The sequence below is a fragment of the Carcharhinus amblyrhynchos genome, chromosome 19, assembly GCF_965287045.1.
Source record: "Carcharhinus amblyrhynchos chromosome 19, sCarAmb.v2.hapA, whole genome shotgun sequence".
In the NCBI taxonomy this organism is placed as follows: Eukaryota; Metazoa; Chordata; class Chondrichthyes; order Carcharhiniformes; family Carcharhinidae; genus Carcharhinus; species Carcharhinus amblyrhynchos.
In genome coordinates this window covers 19,913,602-19,934,453 of record NC_137342.1, presented here as the reverse complement: position 1 = coordinate 19,934,453, position 20,852 = coordinate 19,913,602, and the positions used below count along the sequence as shown (strand labels likewise).

The 20,852-nt window shown below is 42.1% G+C and overlaps 1 protein-coding gene across 6 annotated transcripts in view; it reads left to right on the top strand.

The window, feature by feature from the left end:
• Positions 1-20,852, top strand: part of celsr1a (cadherin EGF LAG seven-pass G-type receptor 1a) — a 312,332-nt gene that overhangs the window by 191,640 nt on the left and 99,840 nt on the right. For all 6 annotated transcript variants that reach the window (XM_080207361.1, XM_080207358.1, XM_080207360.1 and 3 more), the window contains exon 6: positions 2,512-2,600. In XM_080207361.1, the coding sequence (XP_080063487.1) occupies positions 2,512-2,600 (89 nt within the window). The remainder of the gene's footprint in view (positions 1-2,511; positions 2,601-20,852) is intronic.

The window sequence follows — 20,852 nt, the reverse complement described above, 5'->3', positions numbered from 1 at the left end:
ACAGCATGATTATCAGAGCCTCATCATTATTTAAGATGGCGAGCAGTCTGTGAACACTCTTTGTTGTCGTTAAATTCACAATATTTACCTACCTTAACTTCAAAAAGAAATGCATTTTAAACTCAAATAATCTAAGCAACACCATAGTGTAAAACTCAATTGGATAGGAAGTGCACCCTCTGAATAAAGTTCCAATCTTATATTATTTTTGTGTGACAGCTGTCAATTGATTGAAGAAAATCACTAAACAAAGCGGATCCCAACAGTCTGACTCACATTGGAAACGCAATGGCAGTTTTTGAAGCTATATCTTTACTGAGGTTTTTGTGATTTTTCCCGTCACCAGATGACGGGCCCTAATTATATTTTATTATGGTAGATATTCTAAAGCAGCACAGGCTACACTGACAGGATTCTAAACATTCCAGCGGTACTGTGGATTTATATCACTCAAAACATCAAAGAAAATGTTACTGCGGCACCTCATGCACTGTTTTATGATCTGTGCAAGCAGAGCACTGGACTGATCATTATAGGTACTTTTTTTTTAGTTTGTTTCTAAGTGTCCAGCCTGTTGAGGGACATGAACCAGATGCTACTGTAGAAAAGGCCAGACAGTGAGATTTTCTTTGTTACATACTTCAGATTACTCTTTCAGCTTCTTCCAAGGTTCGATAGTTAAGTGTAATCATGATGGACTGCGTTGCCATGTGGAGCTGGAAGTCTGATCTGGTGTACGTTACATTCCAAAGGTCTGCAGTTACGCAGGTTTCATCTGAGTTGGGGCTCCGATGCTTTTAAGTTGGCACTAATTATTTAGTTTTGGCGGGACGGGGCAATCCAGGAAAAGTGGATGTTGAATGCAGTCAAAATTTCTTCTTTTGCAATGAGTACCCTCCCATTAACAAGTTGACTTGTTTAACGGTGATTAAAAGTATGGCAGTAGTATCGGTTCTTTTTCTATTAGTTTACAACAGTGGTGAGCACTCCTAAAATACTCAATGTAAATTTGCAGGAGATCACTATCGTGAGGATGCCCAACCCTGCATCCAGCCTTTCAAATAGCTTGCAAATGTTTGCCTTTATAAATGTTTGCTCAGTCTTGCTCTTTAAAAAAAAAAGAAAAACATAGTTCCTTTGTGTGAAGGTTCAGAGTCCACAACGTATTGGCTTCACGGCTGGTTTTATTTTATCCAGCTGTTACTAATGCAGTAAACATGTGCACTGAGGTCTTGCAGACCAGTTGAGAAACCCATTTATATCCCAAGTACCCAACCATAACCTGCAGCTATCCTGGACAATAGATTAAACTTCATTACGTACTAGATGACAGTATGGTGATAGCCCAAATACAAACTTAATCCACAGTTATACATCTGATATCACAAAAATACTCAATTAGACCCCAGCGATGTAATCATTATCAGATTATAACTCATATTCAAGTCCACATATCCCAAGCAGCAGGTTAGACCAATTATATTCTTGCAGTTGTGTTCTATTTCAGATATTGAGAGCTTGGATCAGATCTGTTGTTCAGTTCCTCTCACAAATGTTCCTTTGGGAAATGGTTTCCATACAGTTTCAGTGCATTGTTGAGGGGGCACATACTTGTGCTCATCAAGGTTGACAACACTTTTAAGATACTCACGGTGGGGGGGGAAGCAGGCGACAGGCACTCACAAGTAATAACTAAGAGGATGGACAACACCAGAAAATTGAGAAAGGATGAAGTGGAAATTTTATAAGATGCAGTGTTTATGTGAACTGACTTTGAAAGAGTTTGCATGCATCTTTAAACTGGAGTGAGGAATTGGGGATTGTGAGTAACAGTTACTGTAGTTTTAACAAAGTTAGATCAAGCACTGTTGAGACCCAATGTTTCAGAGCAACCCCCTTTTCCTTAAAAGTAAATGGATAGGTTACAGCACAGCTATTCTTAACTTGATACTTCTTGCACCTTTCTAAATCATTGGGGTCACCTCATGGTATAGTCAGACAGCTGCTACAGCCTCCAAGCATAAATATCTTGCACCTTCTCTTCAATGAAACAATCTGAACCCTCTTTGACTTCTAACAATCAAACCACTCAGGCTGTGACGAAGGGTCATCCTGACTCGAAACGTTGGCTCTATTCTCTTTCCACAGATGCTGTTAGACCTGCTGAAACTTTCCAGATTCTTAGTTTTTGTTTCAGATTTCAGTATCCGCAGTATTTTGCCTTTACCCAGGCCTGCTGTCGGGTAGAACAGATCACATGACCCCCTTTAATCACTCTAAATTTAAAATTGTAGCCTCACGATATAGTCTCATAAACCCTTAATTGTGCCAAGTGTCAGCAGGAATAGAAGCAGAAATGTCACTTGTACAATCCAGGATGTAGAGAGCGCCACAAAAACTGGAAACTTTCAGGCTAACAAAAGATTAGTTGTAGAGTTAACAATTATAATGTGACACTGACTTGATTTACGTTCATATTGCTCTCCTAACTGAATCACTGATGTTTAACAGGAGAGTCCACCACCACAGTGGCCCCCTTCATACCAGGAGGAGTGAGTGATGGTCAGTGGCACTCAGTCCAGGTGGAGTACTACAATAAGGTAGGTGAAGAATGAAATTGCAGAATAAAAAACTGACTGAAGCAGTAAAATATCTCTGCAAGAGCGCACGTGTGTGACGGTATTTGGAAGGGATGTCCTTAATATTATGCAATGTTATTTGACCTTGGGGTTTGGAAAGCTTGCATCTCGCTTGTTGGCTTCAGTTATCCATGTTCCATTGAAGAAGAGTTTATGATTGATCAAGTTGTACACGTTTTGCTGATCAGACCAGCCTTGATGGTCCTGTTATATTTTTATTCTGGCAAAAGTGTTTTGTGCAACTCTTAATCGCCCACTGTGTGTTGTGACAAGCAAGATGTACAATCCAATTGTTTCTGAACATCCCTTTTATGAACAGAGCATGCTTGTTTACTGTCAGCTGTAGAGCGAGGAGCAGCACTGATTTTTCATAGTTCTTCGAGAATTGCTACATCTATAATTTCCCTCCAGTTTGCTTTCCTTCCTCTTTTGAGGTTGACTCACACTGGTGTCCACAACTCCACTCTTCATGTGTGAACCTGTGGAATAAGCGTCAATGAACTTTTCGATCGGAGTGACCGTGGCTGCTGAGGCCTCGAGATCGGCCTGTGTTTATGTCTACTTCCCCTCACCTCATAAACCACCTGCAGCCTAAGGATCGAAATACATTGCTGGCCTTTGTCCATTGTAGCTCTAGTGCAGGCTGCCAGAATAGATGAAAGATCAGTCCAAGCTGAGACATGCTTTAATGTCCTCACAACAGCGTGAGTGAGATTACAAACCTATTTGGTGTGAGGGATAATAATGTATCTGAGACGCTGTAGTGCAGCGAGCTGACCAGCCAATGACCTGTTTGTGTGGCTTAACCAAAATGTAGTATGTGCATAAGCTCAATGTCGTATTCTTTATCAAACCGGTGCAGTCTAATTCTTATATTAATGTTGTTTAATAAACACAAGCTGTATTCTGCAATATTTCATTGATCACAGTAGTATAGTACATTACCTGGTGAAAAGGAGCACAACTTTCAGGACAGATGACTGTCGGATTTTATTTTTCATCTCAACCTCGCAATGATCCTCTCTGTAATGTTTTAATCATAGAATCCTGACAGTGCAAAAGAAGGCCATTCAGCCTATCGAGCCTGTACCAACAACAGTCCCAGCCAGGCCCTTTCCCCAAGTAACCCCACGTATTTATCCTACTTGTCCCCCTGACACGAAGGGGCAATTTAGCATGGTCCATCTATATAACCTGCACATCTTTGGAATAAGAGAGGAAATAGAAGCACCTGGAGGGAACCTCACATAGACATGGGGAGAACATGCAGACTCCACATAGTCAGTGACCCAAGCCAGGAATCGAACCCAGATCGCTAGTGCTGTAAGGCAGCAGTGCTAACCACTGTACCACCATGTCGCCCAATTAATAGGTTGTCTCCATTTGATGCTGTTACTGTCTGCTAACAGTCGTGGATATTTGTTTCGGTGCTCAGTTTTTGTGTTTGCTTCTCTATTTGAAGGCATCTCAGTTATTGGAAGTTTGACTTTTAACCTAAATTCATGTTTTCTGTTACATTATATGTATTTCCATTGCTGGAACTAAGCCTCCCCCACTTTGCAGTTGATTCTGAGTTTCAACCCTCTTGCTTTGAGAGTGAAATATTGCAGATGCTAGAAATCTAGTGTAATTTTTTTGTATTCATTCGTGGGACTTGGGCCAGCATTTATTGTTCATCCCTAGTTGCCCTTGGGCGGGGGGGGGGTTACCAGTCAGCCACCTTGCTGTGCCTCACATGGAGTCACATGTAGGCCAGACCAAATGAGGATGGTAAAGTTCCTTCCCAAACAGACATTAGTGAACCTTACCATAGAACATTACAGCTCAGAAACAGGCCTTTTGGCCCTTCTTGCCTGTGCCTCGTCCCACTGACCTGCACCTGGACCATATCCGTCCACACTCCTTTCATCCATGTAACTGTCCAAGTTTTTCTTGAATGTTAAAAGTGAGCCCACATTTACCACTTCATCTGGCAGCTCATTCCACACTCCCGCCACACTCTGTGAAGAAGCCCCCCCTAATATTGCCTTTAAATTTTTCCCCCTTCACCCTTAACCCATGTCCTCTAGTTTTTTTCTCCCTTAGCCTCAGTGGAAAAAGCCTGCTTCACTCTATCTATACCCATAATTTTATACACCTCTATCAAATCTACCCTCATTCTTCTACGTTCTGGGGAATAAACTCCTAACCTATTCAACCCTTCTCTGCAACTCAGTTTCTCAAGTCCTGGCAACATTCTTATAAACCTTCTTTGCACTCTTTCAACCTTATTAATATCTTTCCTGTAATTGGGTGACCAAAACTGCTCACAATACCGTTCTCTAAATTTGGTCTCACCAATGTCTTATACAACCTCACCATAACATTCTAACTCTTATACTCAATACTTTGATTTATAAAGGCCAATGTACCAAAAGCACTCTTTATGACCCTATCCACCTATAACGCCACTTTTAGGGAATTATGTATCTGTATTCCCAGATCCCTCTATTCTATTACTACACAGTGTCCTATCATTTACCTTGTATGTTCTACTTTGGTTTGTCCTTCCAAAGCGCAATACCACACACTTGTCTGTATTAAACTCCATCTGCCATTTTTCAGCCCATTTTTCTAGTTGGTCCAAATCCCTCTGCAAGCTTTGAAAACCTTCCCCACTGTCCACTACACCTCCAATCTTTGTATCATCAACAAATTTGCTGATCCAATTTACTACATTATCATCCAGGCCATTGAAATAGATGACAAACAACAACGGATCCAGCACTGATCCCTGTGGCACACCACTAGTCACAGGCCTCCACTCAGAGAAGCAGTCCTCTACTATCATTCTCTGGCTTCTTCCATTGAGCTAATGTCTAATCCAGATGGGTTTTTACAATAATCATTGGTTTCATAGATTCTTAATTCCAGGTGTTTTTTTTTTATTGAATTCAACTTCCACCATCTGCCGTGGTGGGATTCGAACTCAGATCCTCAGGACATCAGTTGAGTTTCTGGATTAATAGTTCAGTGATAATACCACTAGGCCATTGCCTCAATCACACACTCGGCCTTATTTTCCTTCCCATTGATGTCAATGGACAGCTGACTCAGCATTTGTTGCTCAGTTACAATTAAAAGTAAGAACTGCAATTCCTCCTCAAAAAGCTGACTATCTAACAAAAAGAGAGATAGGCATTAACCCAAATAACAGTTTATATCCATTCTGCGTAATAATTCCATCTGACCTAAGGCACTGTGGTCTCTTGTGAATAGGTGGTTTTCCTGTCAATCCAATGAATTAAGGAGGTTTGCTGAAAATGCCTTGTTTTTTCTGTCGGTCTATGATATGTATCCTCCCACAGCAGGGCCTTAACCATGTGTCGACTGGTTCCCGTAATCAGATCTGCTTTACTCGACTTTTAGTCTGTTTTGTTTCATTGAGTTTGCACATTCTCCACACATACAGTGACCCAAGCTGGGAATCGAACCCAGGTCCTTGGAGCTGTGAAGTAGCAGTGCTAACCACTGTGCTACTGTGCCGCCCGCTCTGAGGCCAATCTTTGGAATTCTCTACCCCAGAGGGCTGTGGAGACTCAGTCATTGAGCATGCTGAAAACGCAGATTGATAGATTCCAGTTATTGATATGGAGATAGTGGGCATTGAGATAGAAGATCAGCCATGATCTAGTTGAATGGAGCAGGCTTAAAAGGCCAAATGGCGTACTCCTCCTAGGTCATATGTTCCTATGCTGTTTAGCCTAATTTCCCCAAGCATTTATTGCTGATCCTGTGTTAATATAAATGAGTTACTTAATTATTTTTCCTATCAAAGTGTGAGTGCTATTATGAATAAATCAAAACATCCGGAACCCTGAATGGTTTATGTCGGAAGCAACAGAAATGAAGACAGGAAGCAGAAAATAAATCTGGAAATAGACTGCAGAATTGCCATTAAATCCTATTGGTTTTATTCTTAGTTAATTACTTTTCTTAGTTATGTCACAATCCTAACTTGGTCTCCACTATTCAGAGATTCACTTTGGGCAGATATCCTGTATCGGATTCCAAGAGAAGTTAGTGTAAGGAAGTTAGTGGGTGTGAGTGGTGCTAATTGAGTCTTTTATCTGAAACGTATCCCTTCCTGCTGACAGATATGTACTGCAAAGCGTTCCTTCTCATTTAGAGTGCTTCACATACTTGTACAAAAGTCTGAAGTGTGCCAGAAATAAACCGAGTACACTGCTGAATTTTCCACGCCTGTTCCTGCCCCCAAAGGATTCTGTAGGAGTCGGGGTGAAGTTGGGAGTGGTTACCTGCCTGGCTGCAGTGGGTGCCCAGTAAAGCCCCTAAAGGCACTTTCCTGGAGCTGACAGCGTTTTCAGCTAGTGCATGAGATAGTCACTGCGTCAGGAGGTCATGCATGAAACAGTGGCAGTCTCCCTGTGGCTGGTTAACCGGACGTTAGAACTGGAGATTCCATTCAATGTACAGGGCCCCACTCCGGAAACTTGGTCATAGTCGTGGCAGTGTCCATTACCATAGGAACTCTCCCCCCATCCCAATTTCTTATTTATTTAATTTGTGGCTGACGACTGGGCGGGAGTTGGCTTTGAACCCCAGCCACACACTTCAGTGGCAGCCACCTCTGTTGGTGAGGCTGCCAGTTTATTCATGCTCACAGCCTCCTACTGACCCTCCAGACTAGGAATGCACAGGCTGGCCTTCTTTGAATGGGACTCCTAGAGACTACCCCTAAATTAGCTCGTATTTGTGGGTCGCTGATCCACATTCATTCCGTAAACAGGATCAGGATTCAATAACAAAACATCCTGCTGATATGTAAGACAATGAAGGGAGCAAAGTGCTACTCCCTAATGGAAGATACTGAGAATGAGAATAATAATTGGTTCTAAGTGATACACATACCATGTAAATGTACCCTGAGATATGGTTCAGAGGTGTCACCAACTCCCTTGTACTTTGCCTAAAAGAGCCATTCTTCATTGGCACTGATGGGTCATTCTATCGTTCAGGATGAAAGCCCAGCCTAATTTTAGTATCAGCAGCTAGACATGATCGCATTCCAATAGGGTTGCTGAATACAGGGATTGTGGCTGATTTTAGTTTGTCTGCAATCCATGGGAATTCTAGTGCCAGATTACTACCTCGTGTAATGTCAGCCGATGCAGCATCAACCTGGGATCAAATTTGGGTTCTCTTGGTTTGTTTGTAATCTAATCCCATAGTCACAGTTTCAGACGTGCTGGGAATTTACAAAGGCCTTCTGAACTCCTGGCTGTTTAACTGCACCTTTCATGTCCGTGTACTGAATAGAGTGGTAATGCTGCCTTTAATAACCAGCAGACCATTTGTTGGAACACAAATCGTGATTAAATGTGAGAAGCGTGTTTGAGCCTACTTGTTCCTCTGGAAAGGACCAGAACAGATTAACAAAGGACAGACAATCTGGTTTGGAATGGTTGAAATGTTCATAGGTTAATCCAGACTTCCCCCTAAAAACACCATAACAGCTTATTAGAGAAATGAAATATGTGGCTGTTGTCAAGCGCCACAGTTTAATAATATTATTGAAGATGGATTTGTTCCCCCCTTCCTCTGCCAAACAGTCAGCACTGTTTATATCCCTGCAGCTTCTCCGTTTTCCTACACGAACTCCAGTGCAAAATGTGACTGGGGAATTTACAGCTTCCTGCATGAAATTGGTTCATCAGCTGCTCTATTCATGTTAAAGTGTAAAGGGTTATGATCTGAGGTCCTGGGTTTGAAAAGACAGGAAGATAACACCGAGGCGGAATTTCTGGTCTGTTTTTATTGAGAGCAGATATGAAAACATTTGGTGCCTAGTGAGAAGCACTTCTCAGAGCCGCTGGGATAGATGTACGGTTCATGAACTGAGTCTATGATCCAAAAGAGTTAAACTCTGCAGAACTTAATAAACGCATTGCAAACTGGCTGGAACGTTGTGGATCAAGCAAACTTTCTTGCCCATGTATTTCAATGTGTGTTGGTATTTTAATGGTAGTTCAGAGTACATTTATATGGTTTAAAACTGGGCCTATGTCCAGGGATAATTGTGCATCCTGGAATGTATATAGGAAAACATGGCTGAGATACAGTATTAACTGGGGAACAAATGTGCAGCGGTTGAGCTACGAGACTAGTAACCAAAGACTTGTACTAATGCAGACAACCGTAGAAGTGTGAGGATTTGTATTCCATTATTAAAAATACCTGGAAAGTTCCTGTCAGTAAAAGTGACAATGAATTTATCATTACCTCAAGAGTAGCTGATAACATAATGACAACTGAAATCTGCACTTGCCTTCAACAAGTTTATTTGAATTGCTGTTGGGGTTGCAAATATATAAGGATGAATGGGGTGAATTTTTTGTTAAAATAGTAGGTGGAAGAATATCACTCCAAACTCTGCTAAAATCTCCTATGTTCCTATGTCATCAGCAATTCTTTGTGATTTTGATTTTTCAGTAAGGTTGTTGTGAGCAATGTGCCAGGTTACAATCACTCCCCAAACTCCAAGCTTGGGTTCAGTGGGTCTCCCTCATGCTGATATGCAATTGCTTGATGTTGTTCCGACTTCCCAGCAGCAGAGAGATGAGCAAGCCACAGTGACAATTTATTTCAGCAGTATTGCAGACCAGTGAACATGTGGACTGCTCATGAGCTGAGCATATATTGGTAGCATACAATCTTGTCTAATTCCTGAGGTCTTGTGAATCCACGCTTCACCCCATTGTTGACCACGTAGCTTTTAGCTGTCCGGTCCAACAATTGCACCTTAGCCTTTTGGCTAAGGTCAGCTATCAGATAGTGATGATGCTTGACGATGCTCAAAAAATAATGAGGGGCACAGATTAGCTAGATAATCAACATCTTTTCCCAAGGGTAGGGGAGTCTAAAACTAGAAGACGTGGGTTTAAGATGAAAAGGGAGAGATAAAAAAGGGTCCAGAATAGAAATTATTTCACACAGAGGGTGGTGAGCGTCTGGAACAAGCTGCCAAAAGTAGGGCACAATTTTGTCTTTTAAAAAGCACTTAAACAGTTACATGGGTAAGATGGATAGCGGGGTACCGGCCAAAAGAGGACAATTGGGACTAGCTTAAAGGTTAAAAAAAGGGCGGCTTGGGCAAGATGGGCAGAAGGGCCTGTTTCTGTGCTGCAGACCTCTGAGATCAAGCCCAAGGTCAGGTGCAATGTCTTGTCTTGTCAACTTGGATCTTGTATGTCTCTCTTATGGAGACCATGAATTGGATTAAATTTAAATTTAGATTTTGGATTAAGCAAGGAGATGGATTCAGGCTTGCCCAGTCCACTTTGCACATTGGCTTTGTAGCTTGAAGAATGGAGTAAAAATTTTAAAAAAGATTCCTCCTCTACATTTCTCCTTCTCGAGAAATCCCTTCAAAACTCCACCTGATCAACAAATAATTTTGTTAGCCCCCATCTCCCCGCCCCCTAACTTTTCCTGGCTTGGGATTCATGTACATACACGCTATTGTTTAGGGAATTCTATCAGTAATACTCTCTGAATCTTCCCTGAGATGTCTCTGTAATTGATTTCACTGATTGAAAAATAGTGGAAAATGTTATCTACCTACCAGTGTACACTGAGTGCAGAATCCACTCATCATCAGATAATTATACAAATGCTCAGAAAATGTCAAGAATGTAATTTGGAAAAATGAGATGGGAAGAAAAGAGGAAACCAGTAACAATTTGCTCACAATAATGAACCAATCTGTCATCAAAACTATTTGTTTTAGTGCAACAATATAATGTCTCCTGGCAAGGAATAGATCCAGCCACATAAGTGTCAGATGGGTACAGATAATAAGGAAATCCTAGCAGACATGTAATGTGACTCTGGTTTCTGTCAACTTTGGCTTAAGAGCAATGCATACATATATCAGAATGGTCTCCATGAGGTTTTTATTATGTGAATAGTACTTGTCTGGTTTCTGTAATGGTTTCGGACAAATGGGTTATTAATTACGGTTTGTGCAATCTGACATAAGGTGTCACAGATTTAAATTATGCTTTTTCATTGGTGATATTTAAGATTCTTGTGGTGCAGAGGGTCCCATGGCCTCTTCCTACTCTCTGGTCAGCAGACGTTCCTCAGTGTACAGTAATCCAAGTGGAATCTGCCTTCTTTCTTTCTTTAACCCCTCCAGTATGCTCTCCCTCTTGACATTTTCATTGATAATTATTCCTCTTCTGTTGCTGAACATTTGACATGTTGCAGTCCTAATCTTTTTCTTTCTTTGCTTTCCTCAACTACAGTTCAAAAAAACACTGACATGAAGTTGTGACTGAGAGTGCTTGGTTTATGCGTGCTTTGCAGTGATCAGGAGGGGGTTGCACATTTTCTCTGCTATATGTGGTGATCGCATTAAGAAGTCTCACAACACCAGGTTAAAGTCTAACAGGTTTATTTGGTAGTTACTGTGCTTACTCCAGTCCAGCGCCGGCATCTCCACATCAAATGTGGTAGTTCCAGGCAATTGTAATTTTGTCATGTTTCATCTGTCCAGTCCGTGTTTAGATTGGAGATGTTGGAAAACTCAGAACATTATGGCTGGAATTCTCCCGTTGCGCCCGCCACAGGAATTGTAGCAGGCGGGGACAGACCATGCAAAGGTCTACGGACTTTGAGCAAGATTCTCTGGTTTTGAGGCAAGCGCAGCCGGAGAATCCTGATTCTGAGTCAGCTGGCTGGTTTGTGCATGTGTTTGAACTCCAGTCACATGTTAGTTGCGTGGAAATTGTAGTCTGAAGTAATTCATGTTAGGACAGGATGGGAGATCTCCGAAAATGGGTCTTAATCATGAAATATGGTGTTTGTGCTGACTGACCCTGGAGACCGTGATGTTAAAAAGCCTGACAATATTTGCTATAGGAAGGAGGAACTCAGTGGAGCCAAGGTTATGGGTGAATTTGGGTTTTTTTCTGTGTTGTTACTTGGGTTGAGAATTTCTGTTGCATTCTTCAAACCTTCCACATAACTTTGGAGATGTTGTTACTGAATAGGTAGCACCCCTACTTTTAAAGTGCAAGTCCCACTCCATGACTTGATGGTCATGGAAAAAGCATTCCAGCAAGTTGAAAATCAGCCTGCCATTCCTTCTAACTATTCCCTAAAGGGAAAAAAAGTGTTTGTGAAGATACAAAGAAACATGCCATAACTTTGGCAGAAACTCTGGGGAAGACTGTAGTGGACCATTGTTTGCCATTTCTCTGAGTTGGGGCTACTGGAAAAGATTCTGCAGATTTCATCCTGTGTTTTGTATGTTATTAAGTAAATGGAATTTGGGTGAAGAATCATCAAGGCCACAGTAGTTCAAAGTGCCTTTTTTTTTTGCTGGAATGTAGCAATTTGCTGGAGTGATGGGATTGGAGAAGGAACTGAAATTGGTCTGAAAGACTTCCCAGAACATGAACAGTGAATAGAATAACATAAGTATAATGAAAGTAATAAATAACCAATTATCAGTGAGAAGTACACAAGGATATTAACAATCCTCATGCACATAGTGTTGGAAATCTTTACATCAATTGCCACCCATCAATGACCTCACTATCAGCTTGAAGCAGGGATTACTAAAAGATCACTTAATGTGCACGTGGTCAATGTCCAGTGGAGAGAGGCATTTCCAGAGGCACTTGGGGAACCCCACCCCACATCCTCCTGGCTCCGCCCCACCTAACATGATGCCAATGTTTGCTCCATTAATCTCATAGCTGCTCTTTTGGCTTTTCCCATAACTAAAGGTTATGGGGAGCAGGTGGGTCAGTGGAACTGAACATTTGATGGGACATTTTTTCCCTCATTAAAATTGATAAACTGTGAAAATGGGTTTGCAGGCAATAGCTGAAATTTCCAGCTATCAGCATACTTTACAAAAGACTAAGAATCCTTTAAACGATTCATATCTGATCCGTTCACTGGAGAAAGAATGCTTTTAGTTTTTGCACAGTTATGTTTTGTATGGAACTGAACAAGAAATCAGAGATATGATACCTGAACTACATGTCCTCATTTTCCAAGTCCAGCAGAAATGAGCCAGTGTATGGGCTGATCCGCACTAGCCTCGTGGCAGCGGAGGTGGACCACTGGTGGTGAGAACAGTTAAAATTTTACTCATGTCACTTTTGCTTCTTTTATCAACATCTTAACTCCATTTCCTCTGGATCTTGATCCTTCTGCCAATTGTGACAGTTTATTTTCATGTACTCTGTCCAGTCCCCTCATGATTTTGAACATCTCTACCAAATGGGTGGCACAGTGGTTAGCACTGTTGCCTCACAGTGCCAGGGACCCGGGTTCGATTCCCAGCTTGGTCACTATTTGTGCAGAGTCAACACGTTCTCCCCGTGTCTGCGTAGGTTTCCTCCAGGTGCTCCGGTTTCCTCCCACATTCCAGAACGATGTGCTGGTTTGGTGTAATGGCCATGCTAAATTCTCCCGCAGTGTATGCAAACAGGAGCTGGGGTGTGGCGACCAGGGAATTTTCACAGTAACTTTATTGCAGTGTTCATGTAAGCCTACCTGTGACACTAATAAATAAACTTTAAAAACAAATCTCCTCTTACTCTTCCTTTTGCCAAGAGGAACAGCCCCAGCTTCTGCAATCTATCCACAGAATTGAAGTTTCTCATTCCACACCCTGCCTAATGTCGATTTCCCATTTAGAAATATCTTCACCCTATACACAGAGATCACTCAGGTCCACTTGCCCCAAAATGACCATTTAGTGACAGTTTGCATTGGATGGTCGAAATGAATGAAATGGGTTGCGTTGACCTGCCAGTCTGTGCCAAGGACCTTGATCAATCTGTGATCTCAGAAAATTACCATGCCTTCAGTCAGTTATGATTCATTGTGGAGGGAGCGACAGGATTAACTCTGCATTTTATTGGGCGTTACAATATTTGGCTATCCTTTCTTCCATGAGATGCGTTATTACCTTTGGCATACCACACCATGGTACGTAATCTTTGGTATGTATAAAACGTGCTGTGATCAGCAAGAATTTCTTAAATCATAAGTTGGCTTTCAAAATAAGTGATTCTGAAGAGAAGGCATAACAGCAAACATATTGGAGATTTTGCACTAAGTTAGACATGAGAGGTTGTATTTTCATTCTATTCATTAGCTTGTGAAAATGTCAATGTGAACACCAGGTGGAAACTGCTTCAAGGCCCAATATTGGTTAATGCTTGGTAATTGGAAAGCAGCTGAATGAAAATGTGCAGTCAGCAGGAAATTGTTTGGGTTATTCTCCAGGAACTTGCTGCCAATATTTTTATGCGTCATAAAGTGAAAGAACAAAGCAATTCTGGTTTGTAAGTGAAGTATGAAACCGCTAGAAGTTTATTCCTCTTCAAGATGCAGCACGAGTTTCTAATTCAGTAAATGGAAGGATAATCTCTGAAATGCAAAGATCTCTTCGCAAGTCTGCTTTCCAGCCAACATCATGTCTCATGATGTTGCTGCTTCTTTTTCCAGTCACCTGAAATCAATGCTCTCTGGTTCTCAATCTGTGATTTGATTTGATTTGTTATTGTCTCATATGTTGGGACACAGTGAAAAGTATCGCTTCTTATGAGATGTGAACAGGCAAAACATATCATCATAGAGTAGTTAGGGGAGAAGGAAAGGAGAGGTTGTAGAATGTAGTGTTACATCATAGGGTAGGTCCATTCAAAAGTCTGACGGCTGCAGGGAAGAAGTTGTTTTTGAGTCGGTTGGTACGTGTTCTCAGACTTTTGTATTTTTTTCCTGATGGAAGAAGGTGGAAGAGAGTCGGCCCAGAGTCCTTGATTATGCTGGCTGCTTTTCTGAGGCAGTGGGAAGTGTAGACAGAGTCAATGGACAGAAGACTGGTTTCTGTGATGGATTATGTTGTGAACTGTGTTCTGAATTGTGAAGGATACACAGCTCCAGCTATATGTTGACCATGTTCCTGGCTTTGAGAACTTTGTAAAGCATGATAGCTAGGGAGAGACTACATAGTGAATTAAATCTTATGATTTAGGCTACCAAAGTGAGAAACTCTTCAATTCAGTTTAGATTTTGAGTGTTTTGAAGAGTTTTTAAAAAATACAAGGGAGCAGATAGGGGATGTAGAAATGTGTAGATTGCTACTAATGAATGAAAATCTATCACTTCTTGGAAAGAAAGAGGAAGTCGTACAGGATATGTTCCTCAAGGTTAATGCAAGATTCTTTTTTTACTCTGGTCTTCCGACCTTCAAAGAGTCATAACTATTCCCAAAGCATGTGGGTTCATTCACAAGCCAAGCATTATTTGGAAGAATCTAAATATTTAACTAGCCAATAAAGTTACACATTCAGCATGACTAAATAGCCAAGGGCTGGAAGAAGTTGAGAGTACTTTTATAAATGTGTTTTATATCAAGAAGGAAGCCACATGCACTAAAGATTACCTACCATCATCAGAATGCTTGTTTTGGGTTCCGGAGCATGTTTTCACATTGAGGTTTAAAGTAAATTATGCTTCAATAGGGGAGGCAGACAGGTATTTTGTCATAGAATGCTCGAGTGGAATTGTAAACCAGCAACCGCAGGAGAAAAAAGATCCGCTCGTTTTCATTGATGAGATTTCACATCTGTCAGCCAATACCACCAGCTGATAGCAGAGATAAAGCCTGCACCTTCCTTGTGAAAGTTCAAACACCTGGGACAGTTTAAAGAAGCAGTTTAGTGAAGAGACCCTCCTCTGATTCGAGTCCAGATGTAAACTGCATTTGATCATTATCTGAAATCATGTTTATACAACATTCACCTGCACGTTTCTGAGTTTCGCCACAGATATAATTCTGTCCCGTGGCGGCATTTTCTTGAGAAAACTGGAATGTGGAGGCAACGGAAGATGTGCCTTTCACTCATTTTGAAGTTAAGGCCTGTGGGATACTGTGTTGTTTGTGGCTTTTATGGGTAATGAAGTGATCTTGGGCAGGCTTTGTGTGACCACTTCATTTCTCTAAATTGTGCTTTGATTTTATTTCATCACCATTTCTCTCCCTAACAATTGGACACCATGTTGAAATTTGCTTCAGTGAATACCTCATTCAAGCGTGCATTCTTCCTGTGTAAATCTGGGCAATCGGAATAAGTTTTTAAAACTCTTGTTGCAGAAGGCAGCATAAGTAGAAATCTAATTTTGTTATTGGCTGCTGTCCAACACACACATACAGTTTTGGGAAGAATTGTTTGATGTTGTTGAGAGACAAGGTCCTTGGTTGTTTTTTATTCCTTTTTTCCAATTTGAGGATGAGGAAGTAAGTTGGAATAGTGGCTAATTTAACTTGGGCTAAATCAACATGTGGGAGGATTAGAATTTGGCTGTCTATGGTCCTGTGCCAAACTGTGTGTTTAACCATCCCAGGCACTGAACCTTCTAAGCCTTTGATAATTGTTCTACCTGATCTGTTTAACAGTTTATCATTTTGAATCTTCACTCTGTTTTAACATTGAACAGTAAACCAAGCTGCCTACATTCGACAATGGGTGGGAATCTCTGGCCTCCCCACCACTTCTTTACATAGAAACATGGAAGATAGGAGCAGGACGAAGCCATTTTGGCCCTTTGAGCCTGTTCTGCCGTTCATCACAATCAACCAACTCAATAGCCTAATCCTGCTTTCTCCCCATAATCTTTGATCCCATTCGCCCCAATGTTATATCTGGCTGCCTCTTGAATACATTCAATGTTTTGGTATCAACTACTTCCTGTGGTAATGAATTCCACAGGCTTACTACTCTTTGGGTGAAGAAATGTCTCCTCAACCCCGTCCTAAATCTCCTTCATCTCCGTCCTCCACCCGAAGGGCGGCATGGTAGCACAGTGGTTAGTACTGCTGCTTCACAGCTCCAGGGACCCGGGTTCAATTCCCAGCTCAGGTTACTGACTGTGTGGCGTTTGCACATTCTCCTTGTGTCTGCGTGGATTTCCTCCCACAGTCCAAAGATGTGTGGGTTAGGTTAATTGGCCATGCTAAAATTGCCCCTTAGTATCCTGGGATGTTTAGGTTAGACAGATTAGCGGGTAAAATATGTAGGGATATGGGGGTAGAGCCTGGGTGGGATTGTAGTTGGTGCAGACTCGATAGGCCGAAGGGCCTCTTTCTGCAGTGTGGGGTTCTATGATCTATGATCTTCTACGATCTAAATGGTCTATCCTGAATCCTCTGACTGTGATCCCTGATTATGGATTCCCCCACCATCAGGAACATCCTTCCTGCATTTTTCTCACAGTGGGAGGTTTCCTACTGTTAGCTGGTGGCAGGATCTTCTGGTCCTGTTGCTGTCAATGGGATTTCCCACTGACTCCACCCCATGCCACCAGGAAACCCATGGCGGGGGTATTGCGACCAGAACACCCTGCCAGCATGAACAGACGGGAAGTTCCGTCCTACGTGAGATGCCCTGTCATGATCAGTCTGAAGTATATCTCCATATCAGAACAGTCATCATTGTTGAAAAAGGCAACTTGAAACCATTGCACAATTTTCAGGAGATAGCCATCAGTGCTTTAATTTTAAGTTGATCTGTCATTGCTGATATCCCTTCCTAACAGCGCTGTGGGTATACCTGCGCCACACATAGTGCAGCTGTTCAGGATGGTAGGCGTCAGCAATAATTCCTGGCCTAGTCTGTGTTGCCCACATCCCATGAAATAATTTTAAAAATTGAATGTTCCTGAGGTGTGAGTGATACTGTCAAGGCTGCAATTATTTTCTATCTATAGTTGTCCTGGAAAGATTGTTGTGGGTTTTCTTGACCTTCTGTCGTTCTCATGGTTGGAACCCCATTCTAATTTTGAAGAGAACAAAGAACAACCCAGCGCGGGAAACAGGCCCTTCGGCCCAACGAGCCCACGCCGCCGCATCACCCTACACCTATTCTACCCTGCATGTCTACAAATGGAACCCCTAACTTAGCCAGATTCAGGGGAGAATAGTGTCAATTTGGTAAAACCAATCAGCCTAAGAGCACATCTTTGGGTTGTGGGAGGAAACCGGAGCGCCCGGAGGAAACCCACGCAACCACAGGGAGAATGCGCAAACTCCCACAGACACAGGCCCAAATCCATGTATCTGCAAGAGGTTTACAGTGATCAGGGTCGCGTTTGTTGGTAACTGTAGGGAGAGGCCGAGAGAGGAATCCATGAACACTGCTTCACATGAGTGCTAAATGACACGCGTGAAATCCTGCCTCTGCCTCACCTTCATGACTATGTGGACAATGCGACTTCTGCTTTTCGATCTCCGCATCAGCCAACAGTGCAAGTGGACTTAGATCATTATGTCTACATGAATTCATTGGCTGTAGGTGAGAAGACCTGGAACAATCCTGTTTGCGTGGTTTCAAAAAAAAGGAATAAAATGCCTGAATTCCCACATTGAGTTCAATTGCTAATAGCTGAGCAGTTTTCTACATTTCTGTAATAATGGCCACATTGAATATCTGTGTGCTTTTTCAAACATTTAATAGGATACCTTAAGCTGATTAAAGTGCTTTGCATTCATCCATCTCCCAATTTCCCAAGACTGTGCAGAACATGGTGCATATTGTTGTAAAAATTAACAGCAGTTTAATAGGAACAAGTGTTTTCCTTGTTACCTCTACCATTCATTGAAACTATGGTTCATCTGTGGCCTATCTGCATATACCACCTTTGTCCTATGTCCCCTAATACCTTTCAGAAACAAAAGTCTGCCAATCTCTGGTTTAAAATGAACAATTGTTTCAAGTTTATTTATTAGTGTTACAAGTAGGCTTATATTAACACTGCAGTGAATTTACTGTGAAAATCCCCTAGTCACCATGTCCAGCGCCTGTTTGGATACAATGAGGGAGAATTTAGCATGGCCAATGCATCTCTTTCAGACTGTGGGAAGAAACCAGAACACCCCAAAGAAACCCACACAGACACGATGAGAACGTACAGTGCCACACAGACAGTGAACCAAGCTGGGAATCAAAGCCAGGTCCCTGGCACTGTGAGGCAGCAGTGCTAACTGCTGTGCCACTGTGTGGACCTATCAACTACCAGTTGCAGAAGAGAGTTACACACTTCCATCATCCTTTGTGTCTCGGAAGATTTCCTAACTTTGAAAAGTCTGGTTGTATCTTGTTTATTTTTAAATGCAATTCATTCAAAATTGGCATTACTGAGGCAAACATTTGCAGAATTCGAAGCACAAATTATATTCATGCAGTTCAGTTTTCTGCAGTTTTTTTGTGCCACTTTAAAAGGCATTGAGCTAGAAGCAGTGTTCACCGGCAAAACTGATCACATCACCAGGATGAAAATAATTGTTAATCAGATCCACGTGGGTTGGTGAAATTAACATTAAGCTGCAGCTGCTTTCTGAGAGTTCATTGATTTAGTTGATAGCCAATGCTACTCCAACTCACCCCATATCCTAGCTTTCCCCATTTACCACAGAATCCCCTCAGTGCAGAAAGAGGCCATTCAGCCCATTGAGTTGGCATCGACTCTGACAGAACATCCCACCCAGTCCACTTCCTGCCCTATCCCCGTAACCCCACACATTTACCCCGCTAATACCCCTAACCTACATGTCTTTGGACACTTAAGAGGCAATTTAACATGGCCAGTCCACCTAACCTGCACATCTTTGGACTGTGGGAGGAAACTGGAGCATGGGGAGGAAACCCATGCAGACATGGGGAGAACATGCAAACTCCACACAATGACTTGAGGCTAGAATTGGTCACCGGAGGCTGGAATTGAACCCAGGTAGCTGGAGCTCTAGGCAACAATGCTTGCCACTGTGTGTTTATATAGGTGTCCAAATACCCATTGACTTGACAACGTAGTTGTCATTAAACCATAACAATGTAATGAGTAAGACGTTGACTATAATCGGCATTGGGAGTTTTCACAGTTTGTGCTTGTCAGCAAGCCTTCACAAAAACTTAAAAAATTTAGATGGTTCTTTTAGGTAAAATGATGCAGAAAAAGATAAACAGTTACAAGTCATTTTTGTCACATTTAACAATTTTTTATTTCCCACACTGGGTTGTGTTTTAATATTTTTATTTAAACACTTGAATGATGATGAGCTGAATCAAATGTCATGGCATCATCCAACCTACTGGTGTGAGGGAGCTAAGTTACTTGCAGTTCCAGTGAAAAACCTTTTGAGCCTCAGTTCAAGCATGTATACTAATTCTGTTCATAGACTGGGCTAGTGACTCATCCAAGTCAGTTGTGCATTCCACATAATAGTATTGGTTCAATAGTGCACTTAAAGCAGCTTCTCCCCCCACCGCTCTCTCTCCCCCCCTCCTCCCCCCCTAGTGAGGGTGTAAACTTCCTCCAAATATTACGCTCACATCTCGTTGGCATGACAGTGGGTTGGAATGGCTGAGACGCTTTGGTCAACTCTATCGTTCAGGAATGTCAAAGCTGTTTGTCTCTGGCAGGAACACCCTGGCGAGGTTGTTGACCCTGTTTTGTTTCGGTTACACGCAGAACTTTTCAGCCAATTTAAAGGTGTGGGAAGAGCTGCGGAGGCTGCATGCATCTGTGGCATGTAATCTCAAAAGAGAGGCACGAGTAATCCTGGTTTGTACACTTCCCGAGACCACAAGTGCACAAGCACTAGTGCTATAATTTCATCCAATTCATGGAATAAATTGCCAGGACTAAAGTGCTGCAGATGCGGGAAATCTGAAAGGTAGGAAATGCTAGAAAGAATCTGCAAGTCAGCCAGTATACAGAAGAGACATAATAGCCTGTAACCTCCAAGATTCCGGATGTCATTGTTGGGTGAGGGGGTGGGTTTCTCCAAAGATTTTCTAGGGAGCCCATGTACCCCCACTACCCTCCTGTAAAAAGCACCCGGGTCAGGATGGTCCAGCAAGTTCAAACATTCACTGGTCAAATGCCGTGCACCATCTGACAGTACAATTTAAATTCTAACTTTGTGTGGTTCCATCTGTCTTGGGGTGATAGTTACCCAACAAAAGGTAAAACAATTAAAACCACTTCTAACTCCTGTGCAACTGTAGTACTGACAAGCCCCCACCCCAAACCCCAACGGGTTTCACTCCACCTCCAACACCACCCCCCCACCCCAAACCCCAATGGGATTCACTCCACCCCCATCCCCCACTGCCCCACCAATTC